The sequence below is a fragment of the Oncorhynchus nerka genome, linkage group LG2 (assembly GCF_034236695.1).
Source record: "Oncorhynchus nerka isolate Pitt River linkage group LG2, Oner_Uvic_2.0, whole genome shotgun sequence".
NCBI classification, from domain to species: Eukaryota; Metazoa; Chordata; class Actinopteri; order Salmoniformes; family Salmonidae; genus Oncorhynchus; species Oncorhynchus nerka.
In genome coordinates, this window is record NC_088397.1 from 47,438,325 (window position 1) to 47,463,816 (window position 25,492).

General features: G+C 43.9%; 2 protein-coding genes across 3 annotated transcripts in view; one reads left to right on the forward strand and one right to left on the reverse strand.

Moving 5' to 3' along the window:
- The window catches only part of LOC115136272 (protein DDI1 homolog 2-like), a 31,841-nt gene extending 10,535 nt beyond the window's left edge, over nucleotides 1-21,306 (forward strand). The window contains exons 6-10 of one of the 2 annotated variants that reach the window (XM_029671869.2): nucleotides 9,167-9,295; nucleotides 13,032-13,135; nucleotides 16,345-16,537; nucleotides 17,907-17,957; nucleotides 18,565-18,612. In XM_029671869.2, coding sequence (XP_029527729.2) covers nucleotides 9,167-9,295; nucleotides 13,032-13,135; nucleotides 16,345-16,537; nucleotides 17,907-17,917 — 437 coding nt within the window. In that variant the 3' untranslated portion in view covers nucleotides 17,918-17,957; nucleotides 18,565-18,612. Of the gene's footprint in view, nucleotides 1-9,166; nucleotides 9,296-13,031; nucleotides 13,136-16,344; nucleotides 16,538-17,906; nucleotides 17,958-18,564 lie in introns of those variants that run through there. The other variant, XM_029671864.2, reaches the window with a different exon arrangement.
- A 1,267-nt stretch (nucleotides 21,307-22,573) lies between these two features.
- cplane2 (ciliogenesis and planar polarity effector 2) lies at nucleotides 22,574-24,859 on the reverse strand. The gene is made up of 5 exons (XM_029671876.2): nucleotides 24,480-24,859; nucleotides 24,193-24,345; nucleotides 23,964-24,088; nucleotides 23,697-23,833; nucleotides 22,574-23,591 (listed from the first exon to the last, which is right to left on the reverse strand). Exons 1-5 carry the CDS (start codon nucleotides 24,622-24,624, stop codon nucleotides 23,351-23,353), a joined length of 801 nt encoding a protein of 266 aa, XP_029527736.1. The 5' UTR covers nucleotides 24,625-24,859; the 3' UTR covers nucleotides 22,574-23,350.
- Between the last annotated feature and the right edge of the window lie 633 nt (nucleotides 24,860-25,492).

The following is a 25,492-nucleotide window of genomic DNA, read 5'->3' on the forward strand; positions in this document are numbered from 1 at the left end:
CAATTTGTCAGGGCATGGACTCTACAAGGTATTGAAAGCAATCCACAGGGATGCTGGCCCATGTTGACTCCAATGCTTACCACAGTTGTGACAAGTTGGCTGGAAGTCCTTTGGGTGGTGGACCATTCTTGATACACACAAACTGTTGAGCATGAAAAACCCAGCAGCATTGTAGTTCTTGACACACTGGTGTGCCTGTCACCTGCTACCATACGCTTTTCAAAGGCACTTAAATATTTTGTTCACTCTCTGAATGGCACACATACACAATCCATGTCTCAAGGGTTAAAATTAGAGGTCGACCGATTATGATTTTTCAATGCCGATACTGATACCGATTATTGGAGGACCCAAAAAGTCGATACCGATTAATTGATTAGCCAATTTTTTTTTTTTTTTTTTTTTTTGTAAAAACAATTTTAAAACAATACTGAATGAACACTTTTATTTTAACTTAATATAATGCATCAATAAAATCAATTTAGCCTCAAATAAATAATGAAACATGTTCAATTTGGTTTAAATAATGTAAAAAGAAAGTGTTGGAGAAGAAAGTAAAAGTGCAATGTGCCATGTGCCATGTAAAAAAGCTAACGTTTAAGTTCCTTGCTCAGAGCATGAGAACATATGAAAGCTGGTGGTTCCTTTTAACATGCGTCTTCAATATTCCCAGGTAAGAAGTTTTAGGTTGTAGTTATTATAGGAATTATAGGACTATTTCTCTCTATACAATTTGTATTTCATTACCTTTGACTATTGGATGTTCTTATAGGCACTTTAGTATTGCCAGTGTAACAGTATAGCTTCCGTCCCTCTCCTTGCCGTTACCTGGGCTCGAACCAGGAACACATCAACAACAGCCACCCTCAAAGCAGCGTTACCCATGCAGAGCAAGGGGAACAACTACTCCAAGTCTCAGAGCGAGTGACGTTTGAAACGCTATTAGCGCGCACCCCGCTAACTAGCTAGCCATTTCACATCAGTTACACCAGCCTAATCTCAGGAGTTGATAGGCTTGAAGTCATAAACAGCGCAATGCTTGAAGCATTGTGAAGAGCTGATGGCAAAACGCACGAAAGTGCTGTTTGAATGAACTGCTCTATCAAATCATAAACTTAATTATAACAACGCACAGAAATACAAGCCATAGGTCATTAATATGGTCGACTCCGGAAACTATCATTTCGAAAACAAAACGTTTATTCTTCCAGTGAAATACGGAACCGTTCTGTATTTTATCTAATGGGTGGCATCCCTAAGTCTAAATATTGCTGTTACATTGCACAACCTTCAATGTTGTCATAATTACGTAAAATTCTGGCAAATTAGTTAGCAATGAGCCAGGCGGCCCAAACTGTTGCAAATACCCTGACTCTGTGTAAATTGTATGCAAGAGAAGTGACACAATTTCACCTGGTTTATATTAGAGGTCGACAGATTAATCGGAAATGCCGATTTTAATTGGGGCCGATTTCAAGTTTTCATAACAATCGAAAATCGGTGTTTTTGGGCGCCGATTTGCCATTTTTTTTCCTTATTGTTTTATACCTTTTATTTAACTAGGCAAGTCAGTTAAGAACACATTCTTATTTTCAATGACAGCCTAGGAACGATGGGTTAACTGCATCGTTCGGGGGCAGTATGACAAATTTTCACCTTATCAGCTCGGGGGATCCAATCTTGCAACCTTACAGTTAACTCATCCAACGCAATAACGACCTGCCTCTCTCTCATTGCACTCCACAAGGAGACTGCCTGTTACGCGAATGCAGTAAGCCAAGGTAAGTTGCTAGCTAGCATTAAACATATCTAATAAAAAAAATCTATCATAATCATTAGTTAACTACACATGGTTGAAGATATTACTATATATTATCTAGCGTGTCCTGCGTTGCATATCTGACTGAGCATATAAGTATTTAAGTATCTGACTGAGCGGTGGTAGGCAGAAGCAGGTGCGTAAACATTCATTCAAACAGCACTTTTGTGCGTTTTGCCAGCAGCTCTTCGTTGTGCGTCAAGCATTGCGGTTTTTGACTTCAAGCCTATCAACTCCCGAGATTAGGCTGGTGTAACCGAAGTGAAATGGCTAGCTAGTTAGCGCGCGCTAATAGCGTTTCAAACGTCACTCTCTCTGAGCCTTCTAGTAGTTGTTCCCCTTGCTCTGCATGGGTAACGCTGCTTCGATGGTGGCTGTTGTCGTTGTGTTGCTGATTCGAGCTCAGGGAGGAGCGAGGAGAGGGACGGAAGCTATGCTGTTACACTGGCAATACTAAAGTGCCTATAAGAACATCCAATAGTCAAAGGTTAATGAAATACAAATGGTATAGAGGGAAATAGTCATATAATGCCTATAATATCTACAACCAAAAACTTCGTACCTGGGAATATTGAAGACGCATGCTAAAAGGAACCACCAGCTTTCATATGTTCTCATGCTCTGAGCAAGGAACTTAAACGTTAGCTTTTTTACATGGCACATTGCACTTTTACTTTCTTCTCCAACACTTTCTTTTTACATTATTTAAACCAAATTGAACAGGTTTCATTATTTACTTGAGGCTAAATTGATTTTATTGATGTATTATATTAAGTTAAAATATGTGTTCGTTCAGTATTGTTGTAATTGTCATTATTACACACACAAATTACAAATCTACCGATTTTAATCGGTATCTGTTTTTTGGTCCTCCAATAATCGGTATCGGCGTTGAAATATCATAATCGGTTGAACTCTAGTTAATATTGCCTGCTAACCTTTCTTTTAGCTAAAAATGCAGGTTTAAAAATATATACTTCTGTGTATTGATTTTAAGAAAGGCATTGATGTTTATGGTTAGGTCCACGTTGGAGCAACGACAGTCCTTTTTCGCGAATGCGCACCGCATCGATTATATGCAATGCAGGACACTCGATAAACTAGTAATATCATCAACCATGTGTAGTTATAACTAGTTATTATGATTGTTTTTTTATACGATAAGTTGCTAGCTAGCATTAAACTTACCTTGGCTTCTTACTGCATTCGCGTAACAGACGGGCTCCTCGTGAGGCAGGTGGTTAGAGCGTTGGACTCGTTAACCATAATGGTGCAAGATTGAATCCCTGCGCTGACAAGGTAAATATCTGTCATTCTGCCCCTGAACAAGGCAGTTAACCCACCGTTCCTAGGCCGTCATTGAAAATAAGAATGTGTTCTTAACTGACTTGCCTAGTTAAATAAAGGTGTGTAAAAAAATATATAATTTTTTTTAAGTCTGCAAAATCGGCCTCAAAATACAGATTTCCGATTTGTTATGAAAACCCCAATTAATCGGCCATTCCGATTAATCGGTCGACCTCTACTCCTAACGGTACTGTTTGTGTGTCGGTCCATCTGAACACTGACATTATGATATAACATTCCCAAAACAGAAACCGTGGATTGATGGCAGAATTTGCGCGAAACTGAAAGTGCGAACCACTGCTTTTAACCAGGGCAAGGTGACCGGAAACATGACCGAATACAAACAGTGTAGCTATTCCTTCCGCAAGGCAATCAAACAAGCTAAGAGTCAGTATCGAGACAAAGTAGAGTTGCAATTCAACGGCTCAGACACGAGGTATGTGGCAGGGTCTACAGTCAATCACGGATTACAAAAAGAAAACCAGCCCCGTCGCGGACCAGGATGTCTTGCTCCCGGACAGACTAAATAACTTTTTTGCTCGCTTTGAGGACAATACAGTGCCACTGACACGGCCCGCTACCAAAACCTGTCGGCTCTCCTTCACTGCAGCCGAAGTGAGTGAAACATTTAAACGTGTTAAACCTCGCAAGGCTGCAGGCCCAGACGGCATCCCCAGCCGCGTCCTCAGAGCATGCGCAGACCAGCTGACTGGTGTGTTTACGGACATATTCAATCAATCCTTATCCCAGTCTGCTGTTCCCACAATTGTTCCTGTTCCCAAGAAAGCTAAGGTAACTGAGATAAACGACTACCGCCCCGTAGCACTCACTTCCGTCATCATGAAGTGCTTTGTGAGACTAGTGAAGGACCATATCACCTCCACCCTACCTGACACCCTAGACCCACTCCAATTTGCTTACCGCCCCAATAGGTCCACAGACGACGCAACCACACTGCACACTGTCCTAACCCATCTGGACAAGAGGAATACCTATGTAAGAATGCTGTTCATCGACTACAGCTCAGCATTTAACACCATAGTACCCTCCAAACTCGTCATCAAGCTCGAGACCCTGGACTTCCTGACGGGTCGCCCCCAGGTGGTGATGGTAGTTAACAACATCTCCACCCCCCTGATCCACCCCCTGATCCTCAACACTGGAGCCCCACAAGAGTGCGTTCTGAGCCCTCTCCTGTACTCCCTGTTCACCCACGACTGCGTGGCCATGCACGCCTCCAACTCAATCATCAAGTTTGTGGATGACACTACAGTGGTAGGCTTGATTACCAACAACGACGAGACGGCCTACAGGGAGGAGGTGAGGGCCCTCGGAGTGTGGGGTCAGGAAAATAACCTCAGACTCAACGTCAACAAAACAAAGGAGATGATTGTGGACTTCAGGAAACAGCAGAGGCAGCACACCCCTATCCACATCGACGGGACAGTAGTGGAGAGGGTAGTAAGTTTTAAGTTCCTCGACATACACATCACGGACAAACTGAATTGGTCCACCCACACAGACAGCATCGTGAAGAAGGCGCAGCAGCGCCTCTTCAACCTCAAGAGGCTGAAGAAATTTGGCTTGTCACCAAAAGCACTCACAAACTTCTACAGATGCACAATTGAGAGCATCCTGTCGGGCTGTATCACCGCCTGGTACGGCAACTGCTCCGCCCACAACCGTAAGGCTCTCCAGAGGGTAGTGAGGTCTGCACAACGCATCACCGGGGGGCAAACTACCTGCCCTCCAGGACATCTACACCACCCGATGTCACAGGAAGGCCATAAAGATCATCAAGGACAACAACCACCCGAGCCACTGCCTGTTCACCCCGCTATCATCCAGAAGGCGAGGTCAGTACAGGTGCATCAAAGCAGGGACCGAGAGACTGAAAAACGGCTTCTATCTCAAGGCCATCAGACTGTTAAACAGCCACCACTAACATTGAGTGGCTGCTGCAAACATACTGATTTAACTCCAGCCACTTTAATAATGGAAATTGATGTAAAAATGTATCACTAGCCACTTTAAACAATGCCACTTAATATAATGTTTACATACCCTACATTACTCATCTCATGTGTATATGTATATACTGTACTCTATATCATCTACTGCATCTTGCCATCTTTATGTAATACATGTATGACTAGCCACTTTAAACTATGCCACTTTGTTTATATACCCTACATTACTCATCTCATATGTATGTATATATTGTACTCTATACCATCTACTGCATCTTGCCTATGCCGTTCTGTACCATCACTCATTCATATCTTTGTACATATTATTTATCCCTTTACACTTGTGTGTATAAGGTAGTTGTGGAATTGTTAGGTTAGATTACTTATTGGTTATTACTGCATTGTCGGAACTAGAAGCACAAGCATTTCGCTACACTCGCATTAACATCTGCTAACCATGTGTATGTGACAAATAACATTTGATTTGATTTGACTTAACAACCACCTGACTCAAAGTGAGCCACTGAAGTACAAAAAGAGATCTATTGATTGTTTTTTTGTGGCAGTCTGCACAGGGCTGACTTCAAAGCCCCATATATTGAGCATTATTTTTGTGGCGAGAATTTTATATAACAGTTTTTAAATTGACACAATCTGTTCTTTTTATGTAGAATTGTGAAACTGATACATTTTACGATTCGTACTAGTCATTAAGCCAATGCGTAGTTTTTCATTGTGGAGGCAGATACAATAATTGGTTTGTTTTCTTTTGAGCATTTGCCTAATTTTTGTGGCAGAGTTGCAGCGAGTTGGTTATACTTTTTTATTGAGCATTGTTAATAGCTTGTGTGACCATTTTACCATGCTTATTTACAGTTTAATTTTTAAACATGACACCTTCCTTTCTCGAAGTACATTGGAATTTAGCCATATTATTTGTTCTGCCTCTTCTGGAGGATGAAATTGGAATTGAATACTTTAAACGGATTCATTTTCAATCCACCGGAAATGGTTGGTTTTAATCTTTATAACCGCAAAAAGCACCCCTTTTGAACATTGGATGTGCCTCTTAAGCAGTGTTCACTCTCCAGTCCTTAATGCTCAAATCAGTTTTGTTTTTCAAATCCGGTTTGGGATACTGACTGTCCAAAAGTTACAAGGGACCATATCAGATTTGTATGTGTGTTCAGACAGGAATTATTTGGCGACATGTCTACTCTCGTTTGTCAAGTAACGACAGGTGTGTGCACAGTGGTGTAGGCTGATTGATGTTGCTCGTGCTTCCAATACATCAAATTATGTAACAAGCTAAGGTTACGACAACGCCTGCCATGGATGTTTCCCAGTTCAAATCAAAATCAAATCAAACTTTATTTGTCACATGCGCCGAATACAGCAAGTGTAGACCTTACCGTGAAATGCTTACTTACAAGCCCTTAACCAACAGTGCAGTTCAAGAAGAGTAAAGAAAATATTTACCAAATTAACTCAAGTAAAACATCATAAAAAGTAACAGAATAACATGACAATATTGAGGCGATTATATAGGGGGTACCGGTACCGAGTCAATGTACAGGTTAGTTGCGGTCATTTGTACATGTAGGTAGGGTTGAAGTGACTATGCATAGATAATAAACTGTGAATAGCAGCAAATGGGGGGGGGGGGGGTCAATGTAAATAGTCCGGTGGCCATTTGATTATTTGTTCAGCAGTCTTGTGGCTTGGGGGTAGAAGCTGTTTACGGAGCCTTTTGGTCCTAGACTTGGTGCTCCGGTACCGCTTGCCGTGCGGTAGCAGAGAAAATGGTCTGTGACTGAATTTTATGGGCTTTTCTGACACCGCCCATTATGTAGGTCCTGGATGGCAGGAAGCTTGGCCTCGGTGACGTACTGGGCCGTACACACTAACCTCTGTAGCGCCTTATGGTCAGATGCTAAGCAGTTGCCATACCAGGCGGTGATGCAACCAGTCAGGATGCTCTCAATGGTGCAGCTGTAGAACCTTTTGAGGATCTGGGAACCCATGCTAAATCTTTTAAGTCTCCTGAGGTGGAAAAGGTTTTGTCGTGCCCTCTTCACGACTGTCTTGGTGTGTTTGGACCGTGATACTTCGTTGGTGATGTGGACCCCAAGGAACTTGAAGCTCTGGACCCGCTCCACTACAGCCTCGTTGATGTTAATGGGGGCCTTGTTCCACCCACATTTTCCTGTAGTCCACAATCAGCTCCTTTGTCTTGCTCACATTGAGGTTGAGGTTGTTGTCCTGGCACCACACTGCCAGTTCTCTGACCTCCTCCCTATAGGCTGTCTCATCGTTGTCTGTGATCAGGCTTACCAGTGTTGTCGTCAGCAAACTTAATGATGATGTTGGAGTCGTGTTTGGCCTCGCAGCCGTGGGTGAACAGGGAGTACAGGAGGGGACTAAATACACACCCCTGAGGGGCCCAAGGATCAGTGTGGCAGACATGTTGTTGCCTGCCCTTCCCACCGGGGGTGGCCCGTCAGGAAGTCCAGGATATAGTTGCAGAGGGAGGTGTTTAGTACCAGGGTCCTTAGCTTAGTGATGAGCTTCGTGGGCACTATGTTGTTGAACGCTGCGCTGTAGTCATTGAATAGCATTCTCACATAGGTGTTCCTTTTGTCCATGTGGGAAAGGGCAATGTGTGGAGTGCAATTTGCGTCATATGTGTATCTGTTGGGGCGGTATGCGAATTGGAGTGGGTCTAGGGTATCTGGGAGGATGCTGTTGATGTGAGCCATGACCAGCCTTTCAAAGCACTTCATGGCTACCGGCGTGAGTGCTACAAGGTGGTAATCATTTAGGCAGGTTACCTTCGCTTGTGGTCTGCTTGAAACATGTAGGTATTACAGACTAGGTCAGGGAGAGGTTCCAAATGTCAGTGAAGGCACTTGCTAGTTGGTCCACGTATGCTTTGAGTGTTATCACAACGTCATCCAGAACAGCTGGTGCTCTCATGCACGCTTCAGTGTTGCTTGCCTCGAAATGAGCATAAAAGGGCATTTAGCTCGTCTGGTAGGCTCGCGTCCATGAGCAGCTCGTGTCTGGGTTTCCCTTTCTAGTCCGTAATAGTTTTCAAGCCCTAACACATCCGACGAGCGTCAGAGCTGGTGCAGTAGGATTCAATCTTAATCCTGTATAGAGACTTTGCTTGTCTGATGGTATGTCTGGGGGCATAGCAGGATTTCTTATAAGCGTCCGAAATTAGTGTCCTGTTCCTTGAAAGTAGCCGCTTTGGCTCGATGTGAATGTTGCCTGTAATCCATGGCTTCTGGTTGGGATATGTACGTATGGTCCTCCAGTTGTGTTGAATGTTAAAAATCATAGTGCAAGAACACTTTTTTTAAGATGACCCAACTTTCAAAACGAGTCCTTTTTGGCTAGCCATAGCAGTCAACTAGCTAGCTAGGTAGCTGTTTAGCTTTCTAGCACATTCACTTATTTGTTTGTAAGTCATTAACAAGCTAGTTAGCTACCCCAGTAGCTAGCAAGCAACAAGACATGCCAAATAAGTCTAGAAATAATTTGAGGGCAAATAAATCAGATTTAACCATTCAAGCCAAGCCGCATGGCCAGGAATCAGATTTGCATCTTATTTCAAACCACCTTCAAAGGGGTTAGAAATGTGTCTTAAAATATCTGATTCCATGTGTTTTTTGGCTGTTCAGACTGCAGGAAAAAGAAACTCATATTTGAATCAGATATGCCAAAAAAAAATGATTTTGAGTCACTTAAAACAAGGCTGTAGTAGCCTGCTGGAAATCCAGTTTGGATATTATTTTGGTATAATGGAGGCTTTAAGAGGGAGGTTTAATGCCTTTTTAATATTTAAGATGTAACCCTCAACTCATGTTCATTGTATAAATATTCCTGTTTAACCCTAACTGGTTTGCCATTTCAAGTGAAGAAAAATTCTCGCATGATTTGAAAAAGGATTCTCATGGAGTTGGTAGAGCTCTTCCTTGTATTTGTTTTCACCCCTCTCTCCCATTGACTGCTCCCGCTCATCCAGGGGCCCAGATGACCATCATGAGTCAGGCGTGTGCCAAGCGCTGTAACATCATGCGTCTGGTGGACCGACGGTGGGCTGGCATCGCCAAGGGAGTGGGCACCCAGAAGATCATTGGCAGAGTCCACTTGGGTGGGTATAAGTCATGTCTCAAAGAGATTACCTTTCCAAACGATGCACATCTTGGCAGTGTTTTCCACAAGCACATGGAGTAGCCAGCCAAATAGAAAAGATTGCCAGACAGGCCCCCTCTGGGGTTACGAAAGTTTTGCCGAACAAGCTCTGTTTTGATGCCCTGTGGTACATTCTAATGCTAGATTGTATTTTCAACCAGCAACTATCAGAAAAGAACACTGATCACATTTTCACACTTCCAGTGTTAGTTTCATCAGCTGTTTTACAATATGAAATGGCTGAAACACGGGTAACTTAATTCTGACTGCACTGGGCCTTTAACGAATCATGTAAGAGTCTGCTGACTTCCACAGGCTTCAAGCTTCCTATTAAGAGGTACACTATATAAACAAAAGTATGTGGACACCCCTTCAAATTAGTAGATTCGGATATTTTAGCTACACCCATTGCTGACAGGTGTATAAAATACAGCACATAGCCATGCGATCTCCATAGACAAACATTGGCAGTAGAATGGCCTTACTGAAGAACTGTGACTTTCAACATGGCACTGCCATAGGATGCCACCTTTCCAACAGTCAGTTCGTCAAATTTCTGCCCTGCTAGAGCTGCCCTGGTCAACTGTAAGTGATGTTATTGTGAAGTGGAAACGTCTAGGAGTAACAATGGCTTAGCCGCTGTAGCGCGTAAAAATCGACTGGCCTCAGTTGTAATTCTCACTACCGAGTTCCAACCTGCCTCTGGAAGCAACGTCAGCACAAGAACTGTTCATCGGAAGCTTCATGAAATGGTTTTCCATGGCCGAGCAGCCACACACAAGCCTGCGATCACAATGCGCAATGCCAAGCGTCGGCTGGGCTGGTGTAAAGATCGCCGTCATTGGACTCTGGAGCCGTGGAAACGCGTTCTCTGGAGTGGTGAATCACGCTTCACCATCTGGCAGTCCAATGGACGAATCTGGGTTTGTCTTATGCCATGAGAACGTTACCCGCTCGAATGCATAGTTCACACTGTAAAGTTTGGTGGAGGATGAATAATGGTCTGGGGCTATTTTTCATGGTTCTGGCTAGGCTCGAACCAGTTCCAGTGAAGGGAAATCTTAACGCTACAGCATGACATTCTAGAAGATTCTGTGCTTCCAGCTTTGTGACAATAGGTTAGCGAAGGCCCTTTCCTGTTTCCGCATGACAATGCCCCCGTGCACAAAGCGAGGTCCATACAGTAATGGTTTGTCAAGAGTCGTGTGGAAGAACTTGACTGGCCTGCACAGAGCCCTACCTCAACCCCGTCAAACACATTTGGGATGAATTGGAACGCCGACTGCGAGCCAGGCTTCATTGCCGAACATCAGTACTCAACCTCACGAATGCTCTTGTGGCTGAATGGAAGCAAGTCCCTCCAGCAATGTTCCAACATCTAGTGGAAAGCCTTCACAGAAGAGTGGAGGTTGTTATAGCAGCAAAGGGGGGACCAACTCCATATTAATGCCCATGATTTTGGAGTAAGATGTTCGATGAGCAGGTGTCCACATACTTTTGGTAATGTGTATTTTCTCAGCCATCTGCGATTACAGGTATGATTGAAGAATGAAGCAGGTGTTAAAGATGAGCTTTGCTACACAGAAAGCAGCAGTTGACTACTCCATTGTCAATACTTTGATTAGATAAGTTAACCTTTGTCAATATCTTAGAAAATACCACATGCAGTGTTGTGATTAAGTATTTGCCCCCTTTCTGATTTGATCATATTTTTGATACTGAGTTCCCTTTATCTAATATTAGGTTTTGATAACATTCAAAAATATGCCAAAATAAAGACTATCAGAAAGGGGGCAAATACTTTTTCACTGGACTTGTAAGTAATATTAGCTTTTATCGAATGTTTTAATAATTTATCTGCAGATAATTACCCGTATACAAATTAGGGAGCCAAATGAATGTCTCTCTTACCGATGAGATTCGGGAAGCTACTGACGAGTCACTCAATTTAAAGGGGTACTTCATGATTTTGGCAATAACTGGCGTTGGCACAATGACGAACTCTATGGTAACTGCTTGCATGCTAGTAGAGACCATAGACATCCAGTCATTGCGCTAACACTAGTTAGCATTGGCTCGCAAAATTACCACACATAAAGATGGTATCCATGAGTTCATCTGACTCTGGTGAAGTAGATGAAGGGCTTCATTGCCAAAATCCCTAAGTATCCCTTTGTCAGGACTGTATGGCAAGTAAAATCTTGAAGTAACTTGTCCCGATGAGATACCGTGGACATATAACTACGTTGTATGATTTATGAATGGCAAGGATATGAGATCAGTCAGTTTGACACCTTTTATGAACTAGTCAAGCTTTCTGTTCGTCAATTAAAGCACAGTAAATAGCCTATGCTCCAGCACCATGGCTGCATATGAAACATACCAGGGTCCAACATAAAAATAAATCCCAAAAATCTACTGGCCTGGACAGAATTCTTACTGGCCCAAACATGGTGTAGTTTTTAAATGCATTAGGCCCTGCATGACCCTATCAGTTGGCATGCTCTCTCTATACCCAGCTATTAATTGGCTACATTTGGTTATTGTATTTAAAAGCGGTGTAATAATTTAGCAATGCAAGTCATTGCTCTCATTAGAATTGTATTAGTTGCATTCGTTTTTAGTTTCTAAAATGTCATTTTGAGAAGATGTGAAAATAGGATGCTGCCCCTTAAAGATAAACGTTCCAAAAGAGATCAACTAGGCTTACAGTAGGGTAGCCAAGATGAATGCTAGGTGTATTTTTGGAGCTTTCTTTTTGCAACAGCAGCTGGCAATTTGCTAGTATGTGAACTATTGAAGGTTTACTTTTGTTAATCACTTTCCCTAAAATAAATAAGCTCAGCTAGTAGATTGATTGCCGATTTTTGCTCTGGACAGCTCGCATGTGCGGTGTTAAGGCGTCAACTCACGTACTGCTCACGTGCTCGAAGTTGACTCGCAGGAGTGTGGTGGTGCTTGAATGAACGGCCAATCGTATTGCTCAAATACAAATAGCATGACATTTACACGTGTCGTCTTCGATGGTAGACAGCGACAGAGTAGGTAAATGTTGAACTGGAATGCAAAAATGCGCTGAAAAGTTACGTCACTGACGATCTACTGGTCCAACACGTGGTTTTCCTGGCCCTGGGCCAGCGGGCCAACATTGTTCCTGTACGTGAAAGAAAATGCATGAATGTGCCAGAAAACAATATGTTAAGTGGATTTTGACTCATCATTGCCACATATGGGACGTGCAAATTCATGCTCTCCCTCTGTGTAAAGAAATTTGACTGCAACCACAACACACACCTACCGAGATGCGGGAGAGACGGCACTGTCAAACCAGCAGTGTTTCCCTGTCATTGCTCACCTTGTGACTGACAAGCACCTGTCCTATCAATAGATCGATAGAATATGCATTTCATTCATTCTAGTGGGAGAGGGCTTGGCAGACTTTTTTTTTCTGACTATCTAAATGATTTATAATTAGCCTGGTTAATTTAGGTGGAAAAAGTGCCCGTCTGAAAACGAGTCTAACTAGTTGAAAAAACTGAACATGGGTGTTTCTCCACAATCAAGTGGCTCCTGCGACGTTTGCCTTGTTTTATCCAACCTGTCGAAAGAAAAGACATTCAAACCTCCAGCAAATGTTGATGGTAGCATCTGTACCTGATAATGGCTAAAAGTGAGATGTGTGTTTCCCTACCCAGCTCAGGTCCAGATAGAAGGGGACTTCCTGCCTTGTTCCTTTTCCATCCTGGAGGACCAACCTATGGACATGCTGCTTGGACTGGACATGCTCAAGAGACATCAGGTCAGATCCCTATTCCTCCATTTCCATGAACACTACCACATATACAGTCATGGCCAAAAGTTTTGAGAATGACACGTTCATTTTCACAAAGTCTGCTGCATCAGTGTCTTTAGATATTTTTGTTCGATGTCACTATGGAATACTGAAGTATAATTACAAGCATTTCATAAGTGTCAAAGGCTTTTATTGACAATTACATGAAGTTGATGCAAAGAGTCAATATTTGCAGTGTTGACCCTTTTTCAAGACCTCTGTAATCCGCCCTGGCATGCTGTCAATTAACTTCTGGGCCACATCCTGACTGATGGCAGCCCATTCTTGCATAATCAATGCTTGGAGTTTGTCAGAATTTGTGGGGTTTTGTTTGTCCACAAATTCTTAATGGGAATACGGCAAGGTGGATTGACCACAAGTTCTCAATGGGATTACGGTCTGGGGAGTTTCCTGGCCATGGACCCAAAATATCGATGTTTTGTTCCCCGAGCCACTTAGTTATCACTTTTGCCTTATGGCAAGGTGCTCCATCATGCTGGAAAAGGCATTGTTCGTCACCAAACTGTTCCTGGATGGTTGCGAGAAGTTGCTCTCGAAGGATGTTGGTACCATTCTTTATTCATGGCTGTGTTCTTTGTGAGGCAAAATTGTCGGAAAGGGGATTCAGAGAAAATGACTTTACCCCAGTCCTCAGCAGTCCAATCCCTGTACCTTTTGCAGAATATCAGTGTGTCCCTGATTTAAAAAATTAATTAAAAAAAATCCCCGGAGAGAAGTGGCTTCTTTGCTACCCTTCTTGACACCAGGCCATCCTCCAAAAGTCTTCGCCTCACTGTGCGTGCAGGTGCATTCACACCTGCCTGCTGCCATTCCTGAGCAAGATCTGTACTGGTGGTGCCCCGATCCCGCAGCTGAATCAACTTTAGGAGACGGTCCTGGCGCTTGCTTGACTTTCTTGGGCGCCCTGAAGCCTTTTTCACAACAATTGAACCACTCTCCTTGAAGTTCTTGGTGATCTGATAAATGGTTCATTTAGGTGCAATCTTACTAGCAGCAATATCCTTGTCTGTGAGGCCCTTTTTGTGCAAAGCAATGATGACGCACGTGTTTCCTTGCAGTTAACCATGGTTGACAGAGGAAGAACAATGATTCCAAGCACCACCCTCTTTTTGAAGCTTCCAGTCTGTTATTTGAACTCAATCAGCATGACAGAGTGGTCTCCAGCCTTGTCTTCGTCAACACTCACACCTGTGTTAACGAGAGAATCACTGACATGTCAGCTGGTCCTTTTGTGGCAGGGCTGAAATGCAGTGGAAATGTTTTGGGGGGGTTCAGTTCATTTGCATGGCAAAGTGGGACTTCGCAATTTAATTGCAATTCATCTGATCACTCTTCATAACATTCTGGAGAATATGCAAATTGCCATCATACAAACTGAGGCAGCAGAGTTTGTGAAAATGAATAATTGTGTCATTCTCAACTTTTGGCCACGACTGTGCAGTGCATTCTGACAGTATACAGACCCCTTGCCTTTTTCCACTTTTTATTTTTATTTTTTTACATTAGCCTTATTTTAAAATGAATAAAAAGACATCCTCAATCTATACTCGCAATACCCCAGAATGACACAGCGAAAACAGGTTTTTAGAAATGTTTGCTAATTTATTTGGAAAGGCACACACCTGTCTTTATAAGGTCCCACAGTTGACAGTGCATGTCAGAGCAAAAACCAAGCCATGAGGTCGAAGGAATTGTTCGTAGAGCTCCGAGACAGGATTGTGTCGAAGCACAGATCTGGGGAAGGGTACCAAAAAATGTCTGCAGCATTTAAGGTCCCCGAGAACACAGTGGCCACTAGACTCTTCCTTGAGCTTGCTGCCCAGTCGAACTGCGCAATCGGGGGTGAAGGACCTTGGTCAGGGAGGTGACCAAGAACCTGATGGTCACTCTGACAGGGCTCTAGAGTTCCTTCCAGAAGGACAACAATCTCTGCAGCACTCCACCAATCAGGCCTTTATGGATGTGTGGCCAGATGGAAGCCACTCCTCAGAAAAAGGCACATGAGAGCCACCGAAAGGACTCTGACCATGAGAAACAAGATTCTCTGGTCTGATGAAACCAAGATTGAACTTTTCCTGAATGCCAAGTGTCACATCTAGAGGAAACCTGGCACCATCACTACGGTGAAGCATGGTGGTGGTGTCACGAACCGGTTAGTAGCCCATAACAAGAAGGGAGACAACACAGAGTTCAAGGAATAACAAAAATATATTTATGAACTAAAGTAAACTATATACAATTAACAATGGTGTTTGTAGTCAGTAATCAGTGGTTACGTGCATAGATGGTGATCATGAGAGGTGTTGAGGTGCCAAAATAAACAAGCCACAAAATGCCACAACCCAAAATAGTGTGTGTGTGGACAGTGTCTCCTCAGTTAATGGGGGAAAGGTGTATTTATCCCCGGGACACACTCGAGTCCATTTCGCTGACGACCCTCCCGGCTCCGCCCACCGACATCCTATTAAGGAAAACGAGAGCAAAGAGAGAGAATTCGGCAGACAGTGGGAGGGTCGTCAGTGGCAGCATCATGCTGTGAGGATGTTTTTCAGCGGCAGGGACTGGGAGAATAGTTAGGAGCCAGGGAAAGATGAACGGAGCAAAATACAGAGCTCCTTGATGAACCTGCTCAGGACCTCGGACTGGGGCAAAGTTTCACCTTCCAACAGGACAACGACCCTAAGCACACAGCCAAGACAATGCAGGAGTGGCTCCGGGACAAGTCTCGGTGTTCTTGAATGGCCCAGACTTGAACCCTATCAAACATCTCTGGAGAGACCTGGAAATAGCTGTGCAGCGATGCTCCTCATCCAACCTGACAGAGCTTGAGAGGATCTTCAGAGAAGAATGGGAGAAACTCTCCAAATACAAGTGTGCCAAGCTTGTAGTGTCATACCCAACAAGGCTTGAGGCTGTAATTGCTGTCAAAGGGGCTTTAACAAAGTACTGAGTAAAGGGTCTGATTACTTATGTAAATGTCATTTCAGCTTTTTCTTTTTTTTTGTAGATTGAGGGGGGGGAAACAAATCAATTTTAGAATAAGGCTGTAACATAACAAAATGCGGAAAAAGAAGGGGTCTGAATACATCCTGATGACATCCTAACTAATCCCTGTGTTTAAACTACTGTTCCATCTATATATCCTGCTACCTCAGTGTTCCATTGACCTGAAAAAGAACACGTTGCTGATCGGGACAACGGGCACTGAGACCCGCTTCCTGCCTGAGGCGGAGCTGCCAGAGTGTGCCCGGCTGGCATACGGGCCCGAGGGGCGCGAGGACGCCCAGCCAGATGAGATTGCAGACCGAGAGCTGGCAGAGGCACTTCAGAGATCTGTACAGGAGAGCGGTAAGGAACGCGGTCAGGGAGAGGGCTATGGTGATTCCTCTGCTCTGCCAGCACACTAAAGCAGTGCACATTACTGCAGCAGAGACATGAGCCAGAAAGCACATTTGCATTTAGCTTCTTTACTCCTGAGCCCTGTTTCTGCAGTCATCTGCATTCTCAGCAGGGGTTGGAACCAAAATTATTTTCCAATCGTTTAATTCTGAACAGAACCACAATTTTTGGGGGGTTTCATTCCAACCAGCAAAATAAAGTTCTGAACCGGTTCGAAATCCCCCCAAAAAGATAACGGTTTAGATCATCCCTTTCTGTTCCTTACATTTAGCTCATTAAAATACTTCACCAATCAGTGCACATAGAACAGGCAAGCTAGTTGTTTACATGTGTGATGGACAGTCAAGTGTTGCTTATAGTGAAGATGCAACCAACATTTTGCAGTTGGGGGGAGGGTTGAGGAGAAGGCTTGAAGGCATTATCTGAATTAGGCCAACAATTATACGTAAAGAGGAGCGGCTTCAATGGAGGAACTTGAAATGTACTTTGATCTAGCTCGCTAACTGCTTGTGTGTGCAGAGCGACACCAGAATTAAAAACACGTCTTACCTTTTTGTAAGTAATGAATTCAACGTTAAGTGATAACTAGGCTTATAGTATCCTTAACTACCATTTAAAATGTTAATCCATTCTTCTCTGGCTAATTAAAAATCTCTCCCTATCTTCTGAATCGAGCTCATAATGTCAGTACTGTAGCCTAAACACGCACAGGGTAAGATTTCCAGGTTGCAGGCTGACGATGGAATACATTTCTGAGTGACAGTGATGGCTTTGCATAGAGGCACTTTGTTACGTTTTTGTTGTGGGACTAGAAAAAAAAAGTTGAACGTAAAATAACGTTATTAAACAGTTCTGTTCCCGGAACAGTATGGATCACTTTTGTTCCAGGTTCTGTTTTGGTTCTGTTCCCTAAACCGGTTCCAACCCCTGATTCTATCACATACATGATCACTGCATGCCATCACCTCAAAAATAAGCTCAATAAATCAGACCTAGGTATGAAATCAAAACCTGACCTGTGGTTGGATTTAGTCTAGTGTTTAGTCTTTATTTGGTTTTACAGTTCTTCTTTACCTAAGTAAAAAAAATATACACTGAAATCACTCTGCGGACCATTTTAGCTTATGGAAGAGATTAGCTGACAGGTCCTGTGATCACTCTGTGACCTCTAGGGTCATTGGTCAAATAAAGTTATCTTTGCTTGATACTGTTCACCATTATGTGAACAGTCTGACAGCGTGGTGCATGCTTTGTGTGCGAGTGCTAACTCTCTGCGTCCCTTTGCATGATGTGTGGTGTGTGGCCTAACCCTGAGCAGGACAGCACTGATGCATTTGTGAAGACAGCTGGAGAGGGCCTTACCAACCAGGTACTGCAAACCTACAGAGAGAATAAATGCTAAGTCTATCACCCATATTCTCTTTTTTGTTGCAAAATTGTATTTTGGGCTTATTGGGAGAAAAAAACATATCGGTACAATGTTATTGATTAATAGTAATTACCATGTTTTTCAACTTATTTTAAGAAGTAGAGGATGCAATCACTGATTTAAAAGGGATAGTTAGAGATTTTGGCAATGAAGCATGCTAGCTGTTCCTGTAGACTTCCAGGCATTGTGCTAATGCTAACTTCCTTTATACTGGACGCATTGACATAACATAAAAATACATTTTTTGCACTATTAGTTAGAGCTTGTAAGTAAGCATTTCACTGTAAGGTCCACACCTATTGTACTCACCGCACATGACAAACTTTGATTTGATGGTATCCACAAGTTCATCTGACTCTGGGGAAGTAGCCAAAATCTCAAACTATCCCTTTTAAGGTCTCTGCATTTCAATATCATGTTTCATTTCAGAAGCTGGCATGGACAAACTATGCATGTTGTGTACAAGAGTGTTTTGGTCCATAGCAGGTTTCAATTGTTGTTCAACTACTGTTTCATTCTAAAACTGATCTCTACCCTCACACTGCAGGTGGACAAACTACCTCACCGGAATCCCCACCATTCCCAACACTCAAACATCCGAACAACATGCCCCTGTCCTCCCCCGGACACCCCCGGAGCATTGCCCTGGACCGTTCTCAGTCTGCTCCAGCCTACATGCGCCAGGCCGGGGCCCCAACACCAGGGCAGAGCCAAACCCAGCCTGGTTTCCTGGGTCTCTCCATCCCTGGGCCCTCATCCCAGAACATAGCACCTACAGCCAAACAGTCTCCTCTCTCAGACCCAAGCCCTACCAACCCCACCCAGCGACTCCTACCCACCATCCCCACTCCCCCGGCTCAGGATCTGTCCACATGCGCCCCTCCTGCAGACAAGTCTGTGATTGGCACTCCCACCCTGGGAGGTTCAGACAGTCTGATCCCTCCAGAGATGTGTGTCTCTGAGAAGGCAAATAATGGCTCCCTGTCCCCCCTCCCAGAGGAAAGCCTCCCAATTCAGCCCATGGAGCAGGAGGACATGTCAGTCAACACCACAGATCACCGGACATGTCTGAGTAACCCAAGTCAGCAGAGTGGAGAAGGGGGTTCCCACCGTCCCATCTCTAATACCCCATCACTCACCCTGGAGCCCTGTCTTTCTGGATCCACATCTGCAGAGATGGAGTCTCCCCCTGCCTCCTCCCAGAGCACTGTGCAATCAGAGAGGGACCAGCCAGAGGGGGAGCGCTGTCCCAACTCCGACCAGATCCCGTCTCTGGCCCAGGCCCTGCGGGAGCTCCATGAGCTGCTGGTGTCTAACAGCTGTGGCCTGTCTCCCCAGGACCGCAGTGTCTCCTGCTCCCCCTCACACAGACAGGACGCTGACGGACTGAACGACAACCCCACCGCAGAGCCCCAAACCCTGACGCCTCAAAACACCACACAACCCTCCCCTTTTACTGCCATTATAGCTGGTGCAGAACCATGCGATGCCAAAGCCAACCATGCTGCTGCTATGTCTGACGGAGGGCCTCCTCCTGACTGTGTCCTGCCAGGCACCTCTGGCCAGGAGCAGAGCCTGGAGACTAGGGACAGGGCAGGGGCTGAACCAGGAGCGGGTCAGGGAGAACTAGAACCACAGTGTGCAGACAACTCCAGGGGGGAAGAGAGGGCTGACGGGTATGGGCTAGATGCCAGTAAAAACAGAGGGACTGTGTCTGAGGTCCAGAGTCCCTCGCCCTCTTCACTCCAAGCAGACCTGGAGTTCAGGGAGCCCCCGGAGGGGCAGCAGGGGAGGGGCGTGGCAGACGGGAGAGCCTCTGCCATTGACAACCCAGACACTCCCGGCCTCCATCCTGAGCCATCACAGCGGAGCCCTCTGTCCATGGCTGTGGGTTCACCTGAGGATGACTCCGGCCTTTCGCCCCGCACTTCCCCCCCTCAGGCCCTGGGCCCCCAACACCCCTCCTCCTCTCCAGCCCCTCTCTTCTCTGCTCCACATCCCGTTACTGAACAATTTCCGGTTGAGCACATCCAGAGGATCCAGACAGCTGGCTTCTCTGCCAGGGAGGCTGCAGAGGCACTGGAACAGGCCCAGGGCTGTGTGGAGCTGGCTCTGCTGGCTCTGCTGGCCCGCAAGATCACTGTGCCCACCTAGACACTCACAACATTACAATCATATGGGAGACCCAGGCTCTTGTCAACATGGGTTTCATGTGTACTCTTGTCTTATTGTTGATGGTGACATCTGAACCCCCCCTGGCCTCGCAGCCACTACATGCTAAAGGGGAAATGCTTTTTGTCTCTTGGTTTCTCACAGACCATACAACAACTTATTTGTTCCTAGATTGAGCCAATATGACCGGAGTTGTGTTTGCATGCAGCAGTAGTTGGTGCCTATTTCATGGATTTTATAGATTGGTAGATTGATTTCCTTAATTCCCCCCCTCGTTTAACCCTGTATATGCGTATTTTATTCTAAACTCAATTGAACTGCCCCATTGACGAGAAAATGTTGGTAAATGTTTACATTTGTATGTGAAATGGCATTTGTTTAAAGGGCTGAAGATGAACCTAAAATACTATGTTAAAATGTCCGATTTGTCAGCAGTATTATTGCTCCGCTAAACAATTAATTTGTTTTTAAATTGATGTTTGATTTTAACTCTACTCCGATTCTGATAAGACCCACCAGACAGTAAACATATTACACTCTGGAAATGACTGCATTTAAGAAGCATTGCTAACTGCTGATCTTTTGTCTTTTTCTGCCGATTGTTAGCATTATGTAATATGACATTCTCTCAGTCATATGATTATTGCCAATGCTGGGGAACCTGGGTGTTTTCATGTTTAAAACAGCTTGCACAAGAAAATAAATCAAGCAGCACTCTTACTTTCAGCACGATTTTGTTGATAGAGGAACATCAACATAGCCAAGGAGTTAAGAGTATTGAATATTTCTGGGGATGCAGGTAAAGGATGAGGTCTTCAAATATAACAGCATGTATAACATCTTTGGAAATGTGATATGGTCATTAATAGAGGGGGTTTGGTAGTTCCTGTTCACTTTCAGACATCTATCATACATGCAGAACTGGAAACTTCTCCCACAGTCCAAGTCTACCCTATCCAGCTGTCAGATCATTCATTCATATCCATTATCAACTTTGTTTTTTTAAATTGCATTATCTGGATCATATTCATATACCAACAACATCGTGGCAGGTTTAATTATTTAGGTTTTCTTGTACTCAATTTAAACTCCCAAATAAAGTCAAACTGGTTCTTTGTATTGTATGTGTGTGGTTTTTTGATATTTCTAAAGAATGGGTGTTAAAAGATTAGTCATGTTTTGCTAATCTGTCTTATATTTGTTCTTTGCTGCAAACGTACGAGTTAGTGAATTAAGCAGACTTGTTTTTATGTCAGCTCTATCCTTATGGCAGGGCGAGGGGAAATGGATTATTAAATGGGCAGAAGGCACCACCTGTAGACTTGATCTGATGGAGGCTGAATCCGCGCCAAGCAAGGTGGGCCCTTTACAAGATTTGACTTCACGACCTATCGCCAGGGTTCAAAGAACACCAAAGCCGATGCCCTGTCCCATAATCCCTTCCTCTCGAGTCGTAGCCCCTGTGATCTGAGACGTAGATGTGGACATTCCCCAGGCTCTGGAGAGGGAGCCCGCACCCACTATCTGTCCTCCTGAGCGCATCTACGTTCCCACAGGGATAAGACCTGGGCGCAGACAGCTGTCGTCGCTTGGCATCCAGGTATTTCTCGTACTACTCAATCGATCTCCGAGAAGTATTGGTGGCCTACCTTGGCGCAGGACGTTATTCGCTACGTCAACTCCTGTTCCGTTTGCTCAAACCAAATCCTCCATCTCCATTTGTTTGACATTTTATACCAACTTGTGTGTTATGGGGCTTTAGGCTGAATGACTGCTCTGATACCTGCAGGTTTCTGCTGGGCCTGGAGTTGCGGTGATCTCTCAGGTTGGAGAGATTCTTGCTCCATCACGACCCTATGTTCTGATCCCTCTACATGCCATATGTGACCAACATGATGCACCAGGAGACCCTCATCACTCTATTGCTGTCAATTTATTTTCTCTGTCTTGTCTGAAGATCATCATGGAGGTAAGCAGGCCTCGGAGATCGGAGTCTACATCGACAGGAGCAGCAGTATTGGGTGGTGCAAGTCCCTGGCTCCACTGGTTGGGGGTCTGGTAGAGAGGAATTTGTTGAGGTTAATGCTGCGGGTTTCTGAAGCTGACTGAGCAAGACTCAGATCCCTTGTCTGAAAGAGGCCATTGAAGCCGTAGACAAGGTAGCTGTCAATTGTCAAATGGTTAGCCTACAATCCTATGTTCTCTCTTTCTATCCTCCAATGCTCTGTAGAGACCAGGTGGTGAAGGGGGGGGGGTTCTGCAAATTGAGGAACTGGTGTACCTGGAAAATGGATTTTGGCAATGTCAGTGTGTTACTACGTGTTGTGGAAGCTACTCTGAAAATGTTTACAAAGCTACAAATGACTTCACACTGAAAGTTAAGCTACCCTTTAGAAACAGTTTATTTAACTGAAGTTACTTTGAAAAAGTAGTTCACTACATCCAAACTACATTATAAATAATATCTCAATCTGAAATGTCAGACTACAAATTGCAAGAACATATCACTCTGGAGTCAGATGTTAACAGAATGTGTAATTTGGCCTAAAACACAAAAATTGAGAATTAAGCAGGTCTAAATGCCTCAAAAAGGAAATTCTTGCCTACTTCACCAATATTTTATTTTTCAAAAAAAGTTGCGTATAGTTCCAGTAGTTAGCTATACTGCTACATGACAAAAAAAAGTTCTTAACTACTGAAAACACTACCTAGATTTGAATTTAGTTCAACTACCACCATGCTACTGCAAAATGTATTTAAATTACTAGTTTAACTATATGTAGTTCACTACTCCCCAACACTGGCTACTAATTGTATCCCTTCTGTTTACCAAGATCACAACTTTGAAAAATGTGTAAATGCAGATTGATTTTTTAAAAACAGAGCCTGCTTCTTCTCCCTGTTTAACCTATAGGTGGCAGTGGTTCCTAAAAAGGAAAAACCCAACATTGCAAATCACCATTTACCTCAAGTTTCATTTTCCAGGCCTGGATGAATGCTTGTCCTCACAAAGTTGAACATGTTCAAAGGCCCAATAAACTAAAATGCAGGTCCTGTTTCTCCACAGTCCTATGTGAGAAGGTAATCCAGGATATCTCTGTTGAGTGCACCACAGAAGTGGTGTAGGAGATGAAAACAATTGTCTCTCAACCTATTGGATTTCATACATGTACCACAGTAGCAGCCTCTGACTGTGTGGCGACTGGAAGGATGGTAGACCTGGTAGCCACACAGTCCTGGTGCCATAGGTGCTCTGCCAGGCAGTTCAGTAGGGGGGCTACCTCACCCAGGTTACTGACGTTGCTGACGTCACCCCCCATACGGAACACAGGCAACCCCCAGACCTCCTGGAACCGAGTCACCTCTCTCTCCGTCACGTCTGTATGCATGAACAGGTCAAATCTGAGGTCGCTGTCAAGAACAAAGAATTCTGAGTAGTGGATATTAGTCGGTCACAAAACAGTCAACTACACACACACACACACACAGGGAACAATGTAAGGATACTTGGTGCCAACAACCAATTTCACAACTCTGTCGCAAGATTCAGACCCTCTGGCGATCTGATTGGACAGATCATCGAAGGACACTCGGTCAGTAAAGGAGAAGAGGAAGAGGATGGCATCCAGCTGCTCCTTACAGGACTGAGATGCACAGGAAAAGGGAATTATATCATTTTTGTTCATATGAATCACCAAAACATTGTGCCGTTTTTTTTAATGCTACTATGCTTTTTTTCTGTGCTAGGTGAAGCTTGTGATACTTCAAGCATACCGGAAGCAAGTGGTCAAATCGGCGTAAGGCGTTCTCTCCACAGTCCCATAGCTGCAAGCGGAAAAACAGAACACGACCGCTCTCCCTCAACTTCACAGGCCAATACACCACTGTGGTCTCAATGCCTACAATAACAGTTGTTACTTGAGAAACGCCCTGTAAACACATGTTAATTTAACCCACAGTATCCAGGTATTATGCCAAATGTTCACAGCTGCACGAGGCCTACCTGTAGTTTCATAGTGCATGTTGGGAATATTGAATCCAGCTAGACGTGCAGCAAGAGCAGTCTTCCCCACCCCACTCTTTCCTGATATGAAGATCTTGTAGTGAACAGTGTCCACAGACACATTAGGGGGCATCACTATAGCCTCCAGAAGACCTGGAAAATTGTTTGAAATATATTTGCTGTATTAAAATGTAAAGACAATGAATCAATATAAGGCTAACTACGGTATGATTTATGGATGATATACAAGCAGGGCAACTTAGCAGCTACTAAGTCAAGAAACATACCAAAGTTTCTACGTTTTTTCTTGTGTAGAATCCTGCTGAAGAACTCCTTGCTATCTGCACTTCGGTGCCAGTCGGCTACAACAATCGACCCAGGATCAAGGACTTGTGCCATATCGTGTGGTTCGACTACGCACTGGCGTGGCATCTATAAAGAATCTGCTCTATGCACGTCTACAACCCGATAAGGAGTCCCTGCGTGAGTACCCGACCGGACCACCTGCACCTTTTGAAGTTCATGAATTATATTTTAACACACATTGACGTTACCGTAGCGCTGCGCGACTAAATTGTGAGAACGCTAACGCTAACAGAGAACCGGAGACTAAAAATGAGCGTTGTTACCTTGACACCCAACCCAGCGTCTCGTCATCAACATTAAGACGTTTCTTTTTCTAAGTACTTCCGGGTCACGGAATTTCCCCTGCATATAAGTCCCTCAAGTAGTAGAAATGTAATTAACTTGTATGTTTTAAAAGAATACATGACAAATTATTGTCTAAACATTACCATATTTGTTCATATTTATCGAACATTTGCATGGTTTTAAAACATTTTCCAAAGTCAAATAAATGCCTTCAATGCAAAACACTGTATATGAATAACATATTGCTTATAGAGAAACAAGTATTATATGTGCCGATGTAAAAGTGGAGTTGGGAATACTCAGTAGGTTCAGTAGAATCCATATATGGTGTTATTTCATTGGGGACTCTGGTCTATTCTACCCAGCAACACTCTATACTCCACCAACTCCATAGCCCCCAATGCAATAAACTGTACGCCTATAAATTATTGATTTATAGAGTTATGAATAAAGTATGCTTTCTTTAAACCAAATGTACTTGCATTTCTATTGACTTTTTGAATACACATGTAGTATGTTGTATATTTTCCAAAGTGTCCACCAGAAAGAAGATAATAAGGTATTTGTATTTTACATTGAAGGTTTTTTGGTATGACAATGCGTCCGATGAGCAGTGCTTTATTTGAACCACAGGGTGTCCAGGCACCCC